The 16721-nt window shown below is 45.5% G+C and overlaps 1 protein-coding gene across 6 annotated transcripts in view; it reads right to left on the reverse strand.

Moving 5' to 3' along the window:
* Positions 1 to 16721, reverse strand: part of NTRK3 (neurotrophic receptor tyrosine kinase 3) — a 219326-nt gene that overhangs the window by 56461 nt on the left and 146144 nt on the right. The window contains exon 13 of one of the 6 annotated variants that reach the window (XM_086471895.1): positions 14331 to 14449. The exons of the other annotated variants lie outside the window; for them this stretch is intronic. Within the exon in view, the coding sequence (XP_086328021.1) occupies positions 14331 to 14449 (119 nt within the window). Of the gene's footprint in view, positions 1 to 14330; positions 14450 to 16721 lie in introns of those variants that run through there. 6 annotated transcript variants of the gene reach the window in all.

Here is a 16721-nt window from a genome sequence, read left to right on the forward strand (position 1 = left end):
ACAGAGAATTGTTTTTCCAGGTATTCTCCCACAACATGCCTCAAATTTTAAAATTTCCAAGAATTTCCTAGAGCAAACATTAAACTTCCTGGTCTGCTTCTTGTCCCCGTTATGTCCACCACCTTCCAACTCTCATCCGTCTGCCCCATTTTAAACAGGTAATTTAAAATGTCAGTAAAGAGCTTGGTGAATTGTGTGCTCGCCCACAGGTGTGTACATTATGGGATGTGCTTTCCATCTGTAGAGGATGCTCACCTTGCCCCATGTCCTTGAACAGCTGGCCACTGATATGTGGAGATCTTTCTCTTCATCCTCTATAAAGTTGGATGCAATTTTGGCAGATGAAAAATACTTAATAATCCTTCTCTCCTCTTATCACTGATAGAAGCTGGCTTTCATTCTCTGTCATCAGCCTAAGTTCTCCATGTATCATCCATCTCTCAAGATAAGCAGTTACTCCTCCGTATCCTCCGTACAAGCTCACTGTTCTCAAAACTCCAAACCTCTTCTTGCTGTGAGACCAGTTTCGTTGTCTCTCAGAGCTTCTTCTGTGCAAAAGCACCTTGCTGTCTGAAATACACCCTCAGCATCCCATATGGCTGCTGCTTTCCATCCCTTTGTTTCCTCCTGCTTTCTTATTCTTGCCCTCTCCTTTCACTGTGATACTTCAGCAGTGCCCCTCTCTCTTGCTTAGCCAGCCTGGCATACATCAGTCCTTTCATCCCATCTTTTATTGTCTTTATTTTTACTAGACTGAATGTTTAGGGCAGCCTTCCCAACTGTAGCTTAAAGATCTGCATTAAAGCCCAGCCAGCTTTCTTCAACTCATTTCGCATTCCCTGTAAGCCCGCTCACTGAAAGGCCAATGGTTTTGTGCGGCTGCCCTTTCTGCAGACCCTCCTCAGCACTTCAGCCCTGCAGGGAGTCTAATCACTGCATCCTAGATGCTCTTCAATTTCAAGTGTATTTATTACAGCTGCTCAATTTCCTTTAATCTGTCATTTCTCCTCCTCCTCCCCCCACGACTGCCTTCTTTTCACTGAACTATAAGTGCACTGAAGGAGGTTTTTACCTCTGACCCTCATTGCCCACTCCAGCCCCATCCCTTCACTGTCTCACGCTGGGTGCCTTGTACACTGATTATTGCTCGTTACCCGTCTGGCTTAACGAATGTGCTGGGCCCTTTGCAAACAAGTGCAAATGTTGCAGACAGCACGATCCCACTGGTGACCCCTCGGGACTAATTGAGGGAGAGAAGACAACACTTTCATGCACAAATTGCCTGTATCATCAGCACAAAGATGGAAATAAAGCCCGAGAAACTCCCAGGCCTGTCTGAGAGAAAGAAACCTTAATGACAGAGAGTGCCCGTGTCTGCCAGAGTCTTGTAAAACAACGTATTTCTGGGGGAGTAGAACAATGTTGTTATGCAGGGGATGTGGCCCCCTTTGGTGACAAGGTTGAGCGTAAAACCAGAAACATCCCTTCAGAGGTGGAGTTGAAACAGCCACAGAAACCCCAGTTGATATGAAAGACATCAGCATGCCTTCCTGTATGTTAAGCTGTGTAAGCACAAACACACCCTGAGGTTTAATTGGTGTATTAATGTATTAAAGCACTGACACAAACAAACAGGGACCACTTTCATAAGCTACAAAATCCTTGAGTACATTGTAATTAGCTGGGCTTGTTAAACCACTTAATAAGCAATAGATAGCACGTGTCTGATGCTCCCACCCTTGGCTCAGTGGGAAAGATAGGCAAGTGCTTAAATATGAAATCAGTTCCATTCTTAGGTGAACCCTTAAGAAATATAATTTAATTCCCTGTCATAGGGAACTGCTGCCCAGGGCAGACACAGCTGAGACCAGTGCCAAGGTCACAGGTTTCTCTGGTCACAGTCCCCATTCTTCCCCTGGCATCCTGTTCCCTGTCTGGCCACACACTTCCACATGCTTCTGTTTGAATTCCAATAGCCTGGGGAAGGCAGCACACTTGCCTCAGTTTCCCTTCCTGAAAATGGCCACCAAACTATAGCAAGCCTTACTGACTGTTGATTGCAAAAGGACTCTAAAAAAACTGCAAATAGGACAGATACAGAAAAAGGGAATCGACACAGCAGGACAAAACACCATGTAGACAGCACTTCTCAGTAGATCCCAAAGCTTGACAAAGTAACTGTAGATTCATAGGAGACCTTCCACCTTTGCAAACTTGTCCTCTCAACTCACTACACAGTGATGTCACAGGAGCAATCTCACCCTTCAGCCTTGACTGGAAGGGGTTGGGACGAAGTGCATTTCCCTGTGCTTACCCAGGCCCTTTGTCTGGGGACCAAACCTGGAACCTGTTGGACTAGAGCTCCCTGAGGATATGCCTGATCTAGTTAGAGAAGAGGAAAGCACTGCTACATGCTCGCTCTACATCTAGGCAGCTCCCAGGCTGTGTCTGGTGGTTTCCAAGGAAAGGTAGGAAGGGTTGGCACTTGGACCCTGGGGGAGAAAGCACCCTGTTGGACACGAGGGGTTTACCTTTTCAAATGTTGGGCTTCTTTCCTTGTGACATCTCATCTTTTGGGTATCCTGGGGAGGAAATAGCTGGTTTCTGAACCAGGAAACTGAGGAGTGTGAAGCATATGGCTGTATCTTAGCATCAAGTATGTTGATTTGGATGGGGTATCGAGAGGGGAATATACTCACATAACTCCGTATGACACAGTGGTGCTACCATGACTTTCACCAGCTCACAAAGTGGATCAAAGTAGCGAGAGCCAGGAAACCATTCAAAACACAACCCAAGAGCTTTCTGTCCAGAAAGTCATTACCAGGACACACACTGTGATCACCCTTTTCCCACTTCCTGACAGGTCTCATGAAAGGGGAAAAGTCAGCATGAACACAGAGCAGGCAAGACATCTCCAGTGTTACTCAGCATCCCTGAATGTGGAATTTCAGCTTACACCCACGACGATACCACCAATCCACGTGCTCCTGTGCAGTCCAGATGGCTATCCAGCACTCCTTGACTGTCCCAACCACACCACCATGCACAACAGCAGCTTTCAGAAAGAGGGCAGAGAAGCTCCCTTAAACACCGCCCCCACCGAAGTCCACCCACGGCACTTGTAGTTCTGTAGCTGTTCCTAGATCCCAACTGGATTCTTCTTTTCATCTTTGTTCTGACTCCTATTCTAGTGCTGAACCCCAGGCCTGCTGCCTTGGAGCTTCCTCCAAACACAGCGTTCATCCATTTTTAAAGGTGACCTTCCAACTTTAAAGGAAGTTAGCAAACCTCACTGTCTTCATTTGCCCTCTCCTTCTTTTCAACTTGCTCTTTATTATGAATTAAAAAGGGGCCTGAAAGGTTTCTCTATTAAAAAATAAAATCTTTAGAAAGAGCACGTTTCCAAATCGTTTCTCTCCCAGCTTTTGCAGCAGCCTTCTTGTGTGTCACAGCGCTTGCTTGCTGCAAACTATCAGCTGCCAGCTCTAATGGTGAAACCTGCTTGGGTGTTTGGCCTCCTCCCATCCCTGCGGATGCCTGCCATCCCCACCCCACCGCTGGCCTCCTCCTCCCTCGTGCTGTCGGTCCTGTTTGGCAAAGCAGTGCCCTAAAATGTTCTGGGTGAAAAATAACCTTTGAGGGAGCAGGGGTGGAAGTGGGGTTATTTTTAACTTGGATCATACTAGACACCCGGGTTAGACTGTGGCCTCATAAGCTTTTGTGCCAGCACAAATGAAGAGCAGCAAATAAATGAAGTTCTCTTTATCTCACCTTACTGCCACGGCTGCATCTTACAAGCCCTGGGGCTATATAGCAGTGGAAAGGGAAGGTGTCTCCAGCCCTTAGCAATAATAATATTACTCTTGCCAATGAATTGGTCACAGTAATTAAAAAGGCAATAACAAAGCAACATGATAGTTTCCTGCTGTTGTGGTACAAAATTTTCCCATTTAATCAGGACAAGCGGAACCTGAATTTTTACTGCAATACAACTGAAATAAGAAAGAAAACTATAATGTTATAAAATGAAAGCTCAACTTCCAGCCCTTCTCTTACAGAATCCAACCAAAAAAAAAACACAAAGAAAAAGCAAGCAATGAACCAACCATTCTTTCTTCTACCCTTCTAACTTTTTTGGCTGTGAGTTCTGGTGCTATTCAGAGAGGTCGTGCTGACTATTTCTTTTTGCCAAGAGGTCCGGACACCACAAACCAGCACCACGCAGCCACGCTCTGGATTTAGACATTGGCATTTGCCTCCATCCAAGAAACCATGCACATTTTCCGTACTCTGGACATCTGGCTGCCAGGAAGAAGGCTGACACCCACAAACTCATTTCAGCCTGACCACCAAGTGACCACGAATGAGCCCTTATTCACAGATGGCTTGTGTCACACTGAGCCTGGAAGTGCCAGGCTCAGTCAGAATGCAGCCAGCCTCTCTTTCCAAATCATTCAATTACATTTTGCCCTGCCGCTGGTTGCCAGACCTAGTGTTAACCCTTCAACCCTGCTTGATCTCAGAGCATACCTAGGACTCTTTCATTCTCCATCCAAGCTAACGTGTCCATGCTTTTCCCAGCAGCCCCACTGTGCTCTCACATGCTCACTAGGACACGCCCTTTACCATTTCAAAAGCCAACCATCAAGCTGTACAAGGGAAGCAGCGGATTAGGTTCTTGCTACAATTACCTACTGAAAGTGGGAGAGTACTTCAGATTTTTAAGAGAAAAGAGGGCTTCCTAAAGCAAAGGCAGGTTTTCAAGGAGAAGGTGCTACCAGGTCAAGATTTAGTACAATAAATAATGGAAGGTTCCTTGCCTCACACCCTCAGCCTTTCCTTAACTCTGATGCTCTGTTTCATCTTTGAGTTATGAATGATTCATGGAGCCTTAAAATATATATAATCTATATCTCCTAGAACAAAGAGTCTTTATTCAGCGGGTTGTGAGGGAGCAGGGAGCAGCATGTGCAATGCCTGCAATTGGGCTGCGATGTCCCTTGGGAAAGGACCCTTGTGGCTCCTTGCTTCTTTCCAGAACCAGAAGCTGTTCTGAGCTTGAAGCTGAGCTCTGTGGGAGACCCAGCTCAGTCTCTACGACGCAGGGATATGCTTGCTGCTGAGGTTCTCAAGAATTGCTCTCTTGAATCACGCCCAGGACCAGCTCAGAGCCAGGCTCTTCTCATCCACCCCTGACAGCAGAGTGTACAGATACCACCAGTGCGCTGTGGGGGACTTAAATCACTTATGCAGGATTACAGAAGGGGAAGCTGCAGCAAAAACTTACCTCCATGTCATGGCCTAATTGACTGAAGACTTTACCTTCCTGACATCCAGTTCTCTGCCTTTGGCAGCAGATCACATTTAATGATTGTGTCTCTTCCCTTGGAAATCCAACACCACCTTTCCACCATCAACATTTGATTCCTACTATGCATACAAACACAAACATACACACTTCCCTGCACCATGATCAGCAAACATCTACTTACTTCTCCAGACAAGAACATCACTTCGGGCAATTCCAAGGGTGTTATGTCAAAGTAACCTCCTTTCCAACTGAAGAGATGGTCATCCTCTGATGAGGTTAGGGAACCTAAGCATGAGCCAGGGTAAGATCTGGTGAAAGCTCCAAGCCTGTGAGGATCCATCCTTACTCAGAAGGGAGCACAGGCAAGAGATAGAGAGGTCTCAGACAGGGCAGGCTTGGTGGCAAAGTCCTCCGTGGCTGCTATCCAGCAAGCTATGGGATGCCTCCCTCCCTGTGCTGGCAGGCCAACAGCCCAGGTAGCTGGCAAACCTGAGCTTCACAGTGCTATAAACTAATGGCACAGACATGCCCCAAAAGTTTGAACCATCCTTTCAAGTGATCACCCAAATACATTCCTGTGTAGCCCACTTGCCTTCAGCGGTCCTTTCAAGATCAAGATCAGGTTTCAGTCTACGCTGTATCTACAGCTCATGACCACCACATTTCTTTGCTCTTTAGAGTCTTAGAAATCTTCTTCCTTAGAATGGACATCGTCGATCCTTACCCGTTTGGGTGTACCTGCCGATATCTTTTATGCTGAGAAGTCTTATTTATCTCCTAAGCGTGACTCTGTTTTTTCTGATGAGACATATTCTTCTCCCGTTTTAAGACTGCTATTGATATCAATCTGCCCATTTTCTTTGAGGCTCAGGCCAGCACCACTGAATCCAGGGAAGGAAATCTGGCACAAGATTAGATGCTTCATGCTGTACAGTCAAGCAGAGGAGCTTAAGGACCTACACAGAACAGTACCCAACTCCCAGGAGTCCCTTCTGAAGTTAACAGGATTAAACTGAACCTCCAGTCTAGTCACAGGACAGCATTTTCATCCAAGATGCACTGCCAGGGACTTTGCTGCCTTCTTCTGATCTTCTGTTCTTCTGTTGGGATTGAGTGGCAAGCGTTTCATACGGCTGCAAAAGAGGCAATCTGTCTGTAATGCATGCTCTGCTGGCACCAGGCAGAAGCATTAAGACATACCAGAGCCTTTTTTGCTTATTGTCGATGAAAATGAGAGACTGGCACCATCATCAAGTAGCCACCCTTGCAGTTCTGTGCTCCTGAGGTTTCTAAAGGAGTGAACAGCCATGCTGAACACCTCCCGGAGCTCTTCCATACCTGCTGGCACCCCAGCTGTATCCTCCAGCTGCCAGTCCTGACCTGGGTGGTCAAACAGGAGCAACGGCAGACATTAACCCCAGTTTTCAGTAGCACTTGGCTCTTCTGGTTTTCTGCTTTCGCACAGTGTCAGATCTGCAGCATTTCCAGCCAGAAGAGCCCCTGCTAGTTCCTGAGCAGGGGCTGACAGTTTCTCACTGATACTGTCTAATGCAGTCAGTTATCCTTTATGCATTTAGAGCAGATCCATCAAAATAACTCCTCACAGAGATCTGAATTCAGCATATTACACACAATAGCTCCCTGGAAGGAGAAAAATGACACTTACCTCTCTTGAAGCGAGTCCCTTCTCAGTCGCCTGCAACGTCTATGCACTGTGAGATGTGATGGCTTTGGGGGAATCTCTGGAGTTGTTCTAACAGCATTGAGCATATGGCTGGAGCTTAAACACTTTTAAACTTGCAACCCCCTCTGGTACCATTCAATGAACAAATGTGTCTCAGGAAACACAAAGCAAACCTGCGGCCACCTTCACCAGTTTATGGGGGACTGGACCAAGCATACCAAGGAAGGAGTAACTGTGCATAGCTGCTTCTGTCATCCCCAAATATTGCTTGGCGCTGATGCAGCAAAACCAAAATGCTCCGTTGACCCAGAGTATCTCTAAAATTACCACGCAACAAGGCCTTATGAGGAAATCTGAGCAGAGGTACAACTCTTTAGCCTGGCAAGACAAGCTTACACTGGTGCTGTTTGAAATGTATGGTTTGAATGCGTACTGCACTATCACAACACCACCTTACATTCCTGTTATTGGCACCAGGGACTGAACCCCAGCAGCACCAGGCCCTGGACATATGCAGAACATCACCTTGCAAGACCACGAGCTCCTTCTCTCTTGTATCAGATGTTGCAACACACTCCACTGCCTTATTGGTCTAGTCCACAGACTGCAAACATCCCTCCCTCCCTCTCCTGATTACGTTAATAAACAGCCTGGACACATCTCTGACTTACTTAAGATAATGATGACCTGGACATAATTAGCTTCTTCAGACACCCTGGCAGTTTACTGAGCCTAATGCGACCCCAGTCTGGCTCCTTCTGACTTCTCATGAAAGAAGCTGACCTCCAGCAGCGGCTGTGCTACGATCAGCAGATGGAGGCCCACATACAGATCAGACACAGGCTGCTCCCAAAATTCCAGCTGGAGCCATGAAGGCTACCTGCTCTGAAAACAAGTTCTTAACTACTCCAAAGGCCTGGGGAAGAACAGTTTTTCTTGCCTGCAGACAGACTTGATGGGGTGGTACTAGTCCCAAGATATGAAATGGAAACACAGGGTTAAGGACAACTCCAAATATCAAATTAACGAAGAGCATCTCTGCATATTACATTTCTGGCTGCCTGTCTGAAACATTCACTCATCCAACTTGAGAGCAAAAGCGGCACCAGTCAGCCAGTCACACAACATGAATATCTGAAGCAAATCCTTAGAGTAAAAAAGGCCAAATAGTCTGAAATCATAGACGAATCCTTATAAAAAGACAACTCATCTGCAGGATCTGGGCACAGGTCACAAACGACTCACTAACAGCAGAGGAAATCATTTAACCAGTGCTTGGAACGGATCCCTCCACTTCGTAGGAACAACCAAAATTTATTCCTGCTGATTAGTCAGCAGTTACACTCACAAGTTCAAAATTAATATCGAAGTTCAAATGTAGCTGTCTGGTACTTGCGCTCTGCTTTACTGCTGGAGAGACCATCATCTTCTTTTAGCAAAGGAATCATCCCTCTTTTATTTACTGGGGCTGGGAGTGTGGGTTGAGATTTATTCTAGCTCTTAACTTGACAAACTCAAAGCCCCAACTCCACCTCAAAGCACTGTCTGGCAAAAGCTCAGTTAGCACTCTTTCGAATTTCTATACTGATTTCAGTAAGAACAGGCACTTACCACTTTTCTGGAAAACAATTACCAAATCCCAATAAGGAAGACGGACAAATAACCCCCAAAACTCCAATGGTGCATCCAAGGAGGTGAAATTCAGAACTGAAGAACGATGTCAGAAACCGACACAACCAAAGTGAGCTCCCAGCAGAAGCAGAAAGGCATTGAATCTGCACCCCTAAGCCCTCTGTGTCTTCCCTAGATGCCAGTTTACAAGAAACACAAAGGAAGCCACATTGAGCAAATTAACTTATTTTTACCGTTGGGTTTCTATGTTGATTTTTTAGGGGTCAAGGCAAAGCAGTACCTATGTGAACCCCTACGGTGCGGACACAGGGTAGGATGTCCTACAGCCTGCAGTGCACCCCTGTGGCACAAGATCAGGCCACCAGAGATGTGGGGCTGCCAGCTGATGCTCTGTGGCATCAGACCACATGCTGACACAAGGAGCCTGCCTGACATGGGGAGTGGCACAGGGGACGGACGAACAGACATCAGAGAAACCACAAAAGATACAGGCAAAGCAAAATGCATGACAACAGCAGAGGAAGATACGTTGTTGCTTCACCAAGTAAAGCACCTTTTTCAGCCGTGTGTGTGCCAGTCTCCTGTCATACTCTTTCCCCTTCATGGCAGCTGTATGCACTTTTCCGCAGCTTGTTAAACTTTTCTGCCAATTGATCAGGGTCTGCAGGCACTGGTAAATACACAGTTAATAAGGATTCTTTCGACTCATTGCACAAACCACACCAGAAGTTCTTCAAAATGTTAAGCAAAAATGAAGTCACCCGACATTGATTTCTTGCATGCTCTCTTCCTGCTGCTCCTCCAAACCTGCGGTTTTTAGCTTTACTACTGTGTCTAGGCCTCTTTATCCTCTGCTAATGCCAGGGCTTAACCCCGAGGACTTGCAGCTCATTCTGGGTACAAATCAGAGCAGAGTGGTGATGCACTGCTGCAGTTTGCTGAAACAGCAGAAGCACCTTCTTCTGACTGTCCACATCTCCTGGGACTTCTGCCCCTGCCTCCTGGGACAGCAGAGCATATATGCATGCTAGAAAGGCCAAAAACCCGGTGGTAAAGAAAACCACCACCTTCAAAAGAATCTCCAGCCTTCTGGGAAAAAAGGGCTGACTCCTTAAAAGCACATCTAAATAAACAAAAGCACAGCAAAAAAATCAAGATTCAGCCAGTGCAACTTGGATAAGCAGCTATGCAGACTCAATATACCCCGATTGTGACCTACAGCATCACACACATCAACCACTCTCCTGCAGCAAGTCCAAGCCCAAAGTCCCACCTGGCCATGCATTGCTTCCATCATGCAGAGAGGTATTGTGCCAGAATAATACTGTGACCATCACACCCACTCCAGGCACGAACTAAAAGAAATGTGACTCCATCTTTTTTGAGACAAAACACAAGGAGATAAATCTTTGCTTCTCTGCCTGTTCACATGCAGACTCCACACTCTACAGGAACCAAGAAGGCAAGGTTGTGATTTTTCAGGAAGAGCCAATATGTACCACTGCCTGCACCCTACCAAACCAGTATTCCAAACTCCTTCAGTAATAAGCTCTGTAAACAGCTCAAGAGTCATCTGAAGCCAGTGTGGGGAGGGAGAGCAGGACAGCAGTATCAACTCACAGTCTGTCTGTCTGGAAGAGCATGGAGCCTTCACACGGGCATGTCAGGTGACAGCAGCAACCAAAAAGCAAGCACAAGGAGAAACAAGTGCCCAGTCCCTCTGCAATGCACGTCAAAGCCCGCAGGCACAGCTAAGCTAGTTTCCTGGGCACTGGCAGCATTAAAAACACTGTAGGTACTCATATGTAAGGAATCAGTTGCCCTGAAATACAAAGCAAAGTGAACTAAGGCTGACCATACCACCAGCCTAAACAATTAGCTAATCAACCCGCTCTTTGCAATGTTTCTGGGCTGTGAAACCTGATAACAGACCCTGAAGTAGTGGGAAGGAAAAGTCAGAGCTTCCAACACCCATGTTTGTTTCTCACACCTCAGAAAGGAAAGGGAAATAGGGATGAAACAGCTGCCCATGCCATGTGTAACGTTATATGTCAGGAGTCAATCATTTGTCTCAGGCATCACAATCTCAGGAAAGGTAAAGATCTCAGCCATTGCCTAATCTTGTGAACCACAGCACCCAGTCACTTCTAGAGGTATACTTGTTAGAAAGGAATAGCATGCAGAAATTCACTCATAGCTTCATTTTGAGACATTCGCTTGAAAGTCATGCCAGGAAGTTATAGGAACAGAACATGTTTCTGTTTTGCTCATCAAAACTCTCACCAGGTTTTCTAAGAGGGTTCCAGCACCATCCACCAATATCAGCTCAAGCACACCCCCAGCCTCACACCCACAGTCACCTGCAGGTTGGCACAGCAGCTTTAAGTCACAGAAATGACATCTCCCGTTAACAATACTAAGACACAACCACTAAGACACATCCTCATGCTGAGCCCCGCATGCTGCAGAGTGGTTCCTTTCTCCTCCTGGAGCAACAAACTGCCCTTACATGAACTCCTGATGAGGAACCCGAGTGCAGCACTCACCTGTACCCCACCGCCTCTACATCAAACACATCCTTGCTAGCTTAATAGGAGGCTAATTGTCCCTGATGAAGGGACAACAGTCCAACAGCCAACAGAAGAGCAATCTATACAGCCAAGCAGGGAGACCTGCAGCAACAGTATGTCCTGAAACAAAAGCACTACAGACAGAACAATCTTTTAGTGTCAAGTTCCCTGAAAGATAAGGCTCCTAATAAAACTCCTTCCACTAAGTGTAGAAACTTGTCTTGGCAAATCCTGACACCATCTCCCATCTGCCTTGGCCCTGAGAATATGACCATTTTGAGCTACAAAAAACAATAGGTTGTCAACTGAGATCATCAGCAGCTAAGCTCTCAGGAAAGAAAACATCTTTGTACCTGATGAGAGTGATAGAAGCAAGAGCTACACCTGAGCAATGTTCACATCACAACTGTAAATCCCACCCTCCGCACCCCCAGAAGAAAGAAACAAACCAGAATCCCCACACATGGACCATCTCATGAAGAAGTAGACTATAGGACGTGTCATTCTGAATGTTTATTTATTTGTCTTCAAAGAAGAGTCCTGATGCAGCTGTTTCGTTAGAAAATAAAGTGTTTATTAAGAAACTAGACATTGAACACCCCTATAGTCTCTGTGAAAAGGGACCGTCCCATTTCCCATTAGCACAGGATGATAGTTATGGCAAGATAAGAATGCTCAAAGATGGAGGAGTCTCATTGACAGAAAATGAGGTAATGATTTACAATAATTAAAAATAAAATAAAATTTAAAAAAAAAAACATCCTTAGACTTGCTACTTAAAGCCACCAATCGCAAACGGCCATGACTGGCTTTCATTTTCAGCAGTGAGGAACCAGAGACTTTAATTGGTGTTAAACAAATTGAGACATCGATCACAGTGGGGAGAACTGCTTTAAATTATGCTGTACGGTCCCGAGGATTTCTTCTAAGCAGAGATGGACCTGAGCTGCAAAATTCAACCCTTCCTCTGCTAGGGCATTTGGATATAGGCTTCTGGTCCAGGCCCACAGATGTATCTCTACGACTGATACACACAGTTGAGAGCAGAATCCCCTGAACAGTGCTAGGGAGAGGAGACAGTTCAGACGGACAAGACATCCCCAGGCCAGGTGGGTGACTTCCAGGAGATGGGAAATTTCAGTTCAGACAAGCACCCAGTGATTCACACGCTTGGTGAAGCTCCTCCTCACTCTGTGAATCTGCAGAATTGAGGTGTCAATAACACATGGCCGCAGGTCCTCTCTGGCGGTGCACCTCTTGCATTTCCAGCTCCGATGCGGGCGGGAAACATTGTGGGGAGTTTTGGTCATGGTTTCTGAAGCCATCCAACCTGAGCCAGGCCTCCTCATCCTAACACAGGTGCCCCCCTAAGGCATGTCCATTAACTTAAAGCAATCTGCTACCATTTCTCCTGCACTCTTCTATTGCACTTTACTTTTTTATGCGAATGAACCAGGAGAAGAAGCAAGAGAATGGAATATTCCCAGGGACATCCCTATGGGAAAGCTGATAATAAAACCTCCTGGCAATCTGCAGGGTGGTTCATGCAGGTCACTTGTAAAGGCAGGATGAAGCAGAACATCCCATTCTGAGGCTTCTGCCCAGTTCAGGTGGAGGGGGACCGTGACTCTTTCCAGTGGCAGTGACCCTTCAGGGCTGGTGATTTAGAGACATCCCTGATGTGATAAGGTCGTCTCGGGCCACCAAGAAGGCAAGCAAAGCTGAGTGGCTGGTGAGCAAGCTCCTGGTTCAATATTCCTCTCAGAAAAGGATCTGGCCATACCTGAAGCTTTTGGAAGGTTTTTTTTTTTTCCTCTAGAGAAAATCTGCCTTGTTTATAGGTTATCACTGATATGTGTCAGCAAATCTGTATTTCCCGTACACGTGACATCCAGAGTCTCCAAGGAAAGCCCTGCAAGTTGCCGTGAGGGCAGCTGGCTTCTCTTGAGGACAGGATCAAAGGGTTTATGCTTCCATCTGAGAGGCTTTGGATGAAGTAAGACAAAAGTGGGATGGGAGAGGGGGAGAGAATACGAATATCGGCCAGAAAACAGGATCGATATTCCTGTTTATGCCAGAGAAGAAGAAACAGAATACTTATTTTTCCTCTCCTTCAGTCAGTCAGCCTCAAGCCAATGGTTCTGGTTACATGACTGGGTTACAATCGATCTCTAGTTGGGTGGGAATACAGAGGAGAGCTAAAAGGGGCTGGAAAAGGCTCAGCAACTGGGACCTGCATGTGTCTGATACACTTTTCCACTTTGCTGACTGCCCTAGTCCTGGCAAGGACACAGACTCTCCTGCACTATGGATTCTCCATCCATGCAGGAAGTCCAGGCAACTCCTCAGATAAAGCTCATCATTCAAGCAGCAGGGAGAGACCAGAGTACGACAACGACATAGTCAGATCCAACGAGCTGCTCTAACACACACAGACAGACAGACAAACAAAAAAAGCCTCCTAGAATATGTGCACTTCCAAGATAATCACATTCTCTTCCTGTCAGAGAAATAAGATTTTTTTTTTTCTTTCCATTATCATTCCTTCCAATACTATTTTCTGTGCAAGAACTGGGAGCGGGGCTGCCTTTGTTCTTACCAAAAGTCTTCGTTCTGCTTTAGTTTCTTCCAGGCTCCCCGCCTCGGCTCGCTCTGGGAGACCTCCCATGGCAGTGCCACATAAGAGGTGATGGCGGCATTCACTGGGTGTTGCGAAGACACAAGCTTACAAGGAAAACTCCAAGCAGGGAGGACATGACTAAAGATGTCAGTTTGGTTGGCTTGGTTGGTTTTGTTTTGTGTTTTATTTTAAAGCAAAAGTACAATTATTTACTGTGTTATTAGGATGACTCCTTTCAATTGGGTTTTAATTCTCTTTATTTGCTCTCATTGCTGCTGTTGTGCCTTGCAGGAATATTTAACGAACACAGCGACCATTGGAGGAAAAGTACAACCCTGTTATCTGGTGACAGAAAACCAGTTTCAGTTGGCTTTAACGTGTGTACAGGCAGGGCTGTGGAGTCCTATTAGGAGGAGACCTCAATCCATACAGACCACGCTTACTGCTTCCCACCATTCTGAGGGCACAGCCTATAAACTTGACATCAGAACAGGGACTTTTAAGGAGTTTTTAAAAGCCATGACGTCCTTTGCTGAAATAAACACTGACATCCTCAACATAAATGCCTTGGTTAAGAGGTTTGGAATGTCCGGGGAGGCTTATTGGATTCAACATAATTTCTCTGAAACCTAAAGGGGAAAAAAAAACAGAAAAAAGAAAAAAGCAAAATAAAGTAAACGAAAAAACAAAAAAGAGCAAAACTAGAAAAAAAGAGAGAGATATTGACACACATGTAATTATTAAAAAAGAACCAAATGAATAACCAGCAAATGGCTGCCATTAAATTAAAGCCAAAATGCCCTCTCCAGGCAGGGCTACCTCGTTCTGTCTTTCCATAAAGAACAGGCAATTATTTCATGTGGTCTGTGCAGGCACAAGCACTCTGAGGACAAGGGGCATGCAAGCAGTCTGGATAGAAAACCGGGAACAAATCTTTTCTAGAGGTTCCCACTAATCAGGGGTGGAAGAGTACTAATTCCTACCTAGTCCATCTTTCCCCTAGGCAAGGAGTGAGGAAAACGGAGAATCCTTCCTATGACTATTTTTTCTCGTGATCTATTTAGCCTGGCTTAACATTTCTGAAACCGAAGAGTACCACTGCAAGGCTGGGGAGACCTGACTCCCATAACCCCATAGAATTCCTTAGCCCTAGCTGTCCCATCTACACCAAAACATGCACACTGGAGGCATCTTCTCCTTACACAACCCCATCTCTTTAAAAGTAATTTGAAGGCTTAGGATTTGCCAGAAATACTGGCCAGATGAAAAGCAAAAATAAGTGGAGCAGAGAACATAAGCATGCTTCTTCCTTCGGTCCCAATGAACTTACTGGGCAAATATAACATTTTCAAGGGCTGTGTTAACCACCTCTTCATAATGCTCCTGCCTTGGGATGTCCCAGCCAGGGAAACCCACTACTAGTATGTTTCTAATATAGAAATGATTAGATGATAATTGCTATTAAAGATGAACATTTTTCTCTGAGGCTAAATGCAAATATTCAGGACTTATCAGAGAATAGTTCTCTAGACTGGAGGAAGCACACCTCTGTGGAGCGCTGGATGTGAGCTCCAGGACAGAACCCCTCTGCTGAGACACCTAGTCCCACAGCACTCCCCTCAAGGTCTGACTGAAGGAGGGCACATTCTGGTTCACTGTTAGGACACATCCTGATATTTAGCCTACATTTCCCATCTTCCTGGCTCAAACTCCTGTTTTCTTTCACCTTTTGTGTTAAGTCCTGCAAGTTCTTCAAGAAAAGACCTGTGCATTTGTCTTCAGGTGTCATCTCATCATTTTTTACATTACTTTCTCAGACACCCATTTTTAACAGTATTTCTACAACTGAGGCAATCCCAATGGACTGGAAAGAGGCATGGCAGGAATAGACGTATGTCATTGAAGGCAGCTGCTAAGACTGCAGTGAAGTTGCTTTTAGCTCAGATCAAGTATGTGGACATAAGAGGCTTCTATGCCAGCTTACCAAAATCCCCAATACAGATCCACTGAGTTGCCAGAATCGACACACATAGCAGGATCCTGGGCATTGCTCTAATTTGTCCCAACTTCTCATGAGCCCAGAGGGGTTTTCCAAGAAAATTACTGAGATGTCTTGGCTACACAATTGTTCTAAGGTCTGAGAAATGCTCCTGCTCCTCCTACAGGCACAGGATCCTCAACAAATCAGATAAGTTAACCAAGCCTGGCATCACTAGAGCAGCATGGAGCAGCTTGGATGCCCTTGTGAATTGATCTCAATAAGAAAGGTGCTTTCCACTAGGCTAGGAACAGAAAGTTTCTCATACCAAATCTACATCAGCCAGAAGATCCTTTTTTTCCTATTTCTTATTTCTTTTTTTCTTATTTCTTCTTTCTTTTTTTCTTTTTTATCTATTTATATTTCTTCCCTGCACTATCCTATTCCATCGGCTCGTTCCATTGCCTCTTTTGATGAACCTGAGGATGCAGACAAAAGCTGTTTGTTTGGTTTGGAACTGTTTAACCTTTTTTTGGGGAAATGATCTGTTATTCTTAGTGGCCCTGAAGGGCTGATCCACATGGGAGAGTAAGCCAGGCTCAGCTTCAGTTCATGTGTCATAAACAAAATTCATAGGCAAATTCCAAGTGTTGAAATATCATTACTAGTGAGAAAGAGCCTAGCTCAACTCTCAGAGCCAAAGCAGAGTTTAAAGTGCTGATGCTTGGAAATGTGTATGTAAACTAAGTCCATTTCTTATCAGAGTCACTGGGAGACAAATAAACATGGCATCCCTGAACATCACTATTTATCGTGTTTTGGTTTTCATAATATAAATATATTTTATGGCTACCAAAGGATAGCTGGGAAAGTCTATACTCAACAATACCAAGTATCTCCAAGGAGCACTCCTGTCTGCTTTA

Source organism: Leptosomus discolor, chromosome 11 (assembly GCF_034619465.1).
Source record: "Leptosomus discolor isolate bLepDis1 chromosome 11, bLepDis1.hap2, whole genome shotgun sequence".
Taxonomy (NCBI): domain Eukaryota; kingdom Metazoa; phylum Chordata; class Aves; order Leptosomiformes; family Leptosomidae; genus Leptosomus; species Leptosomus discolor.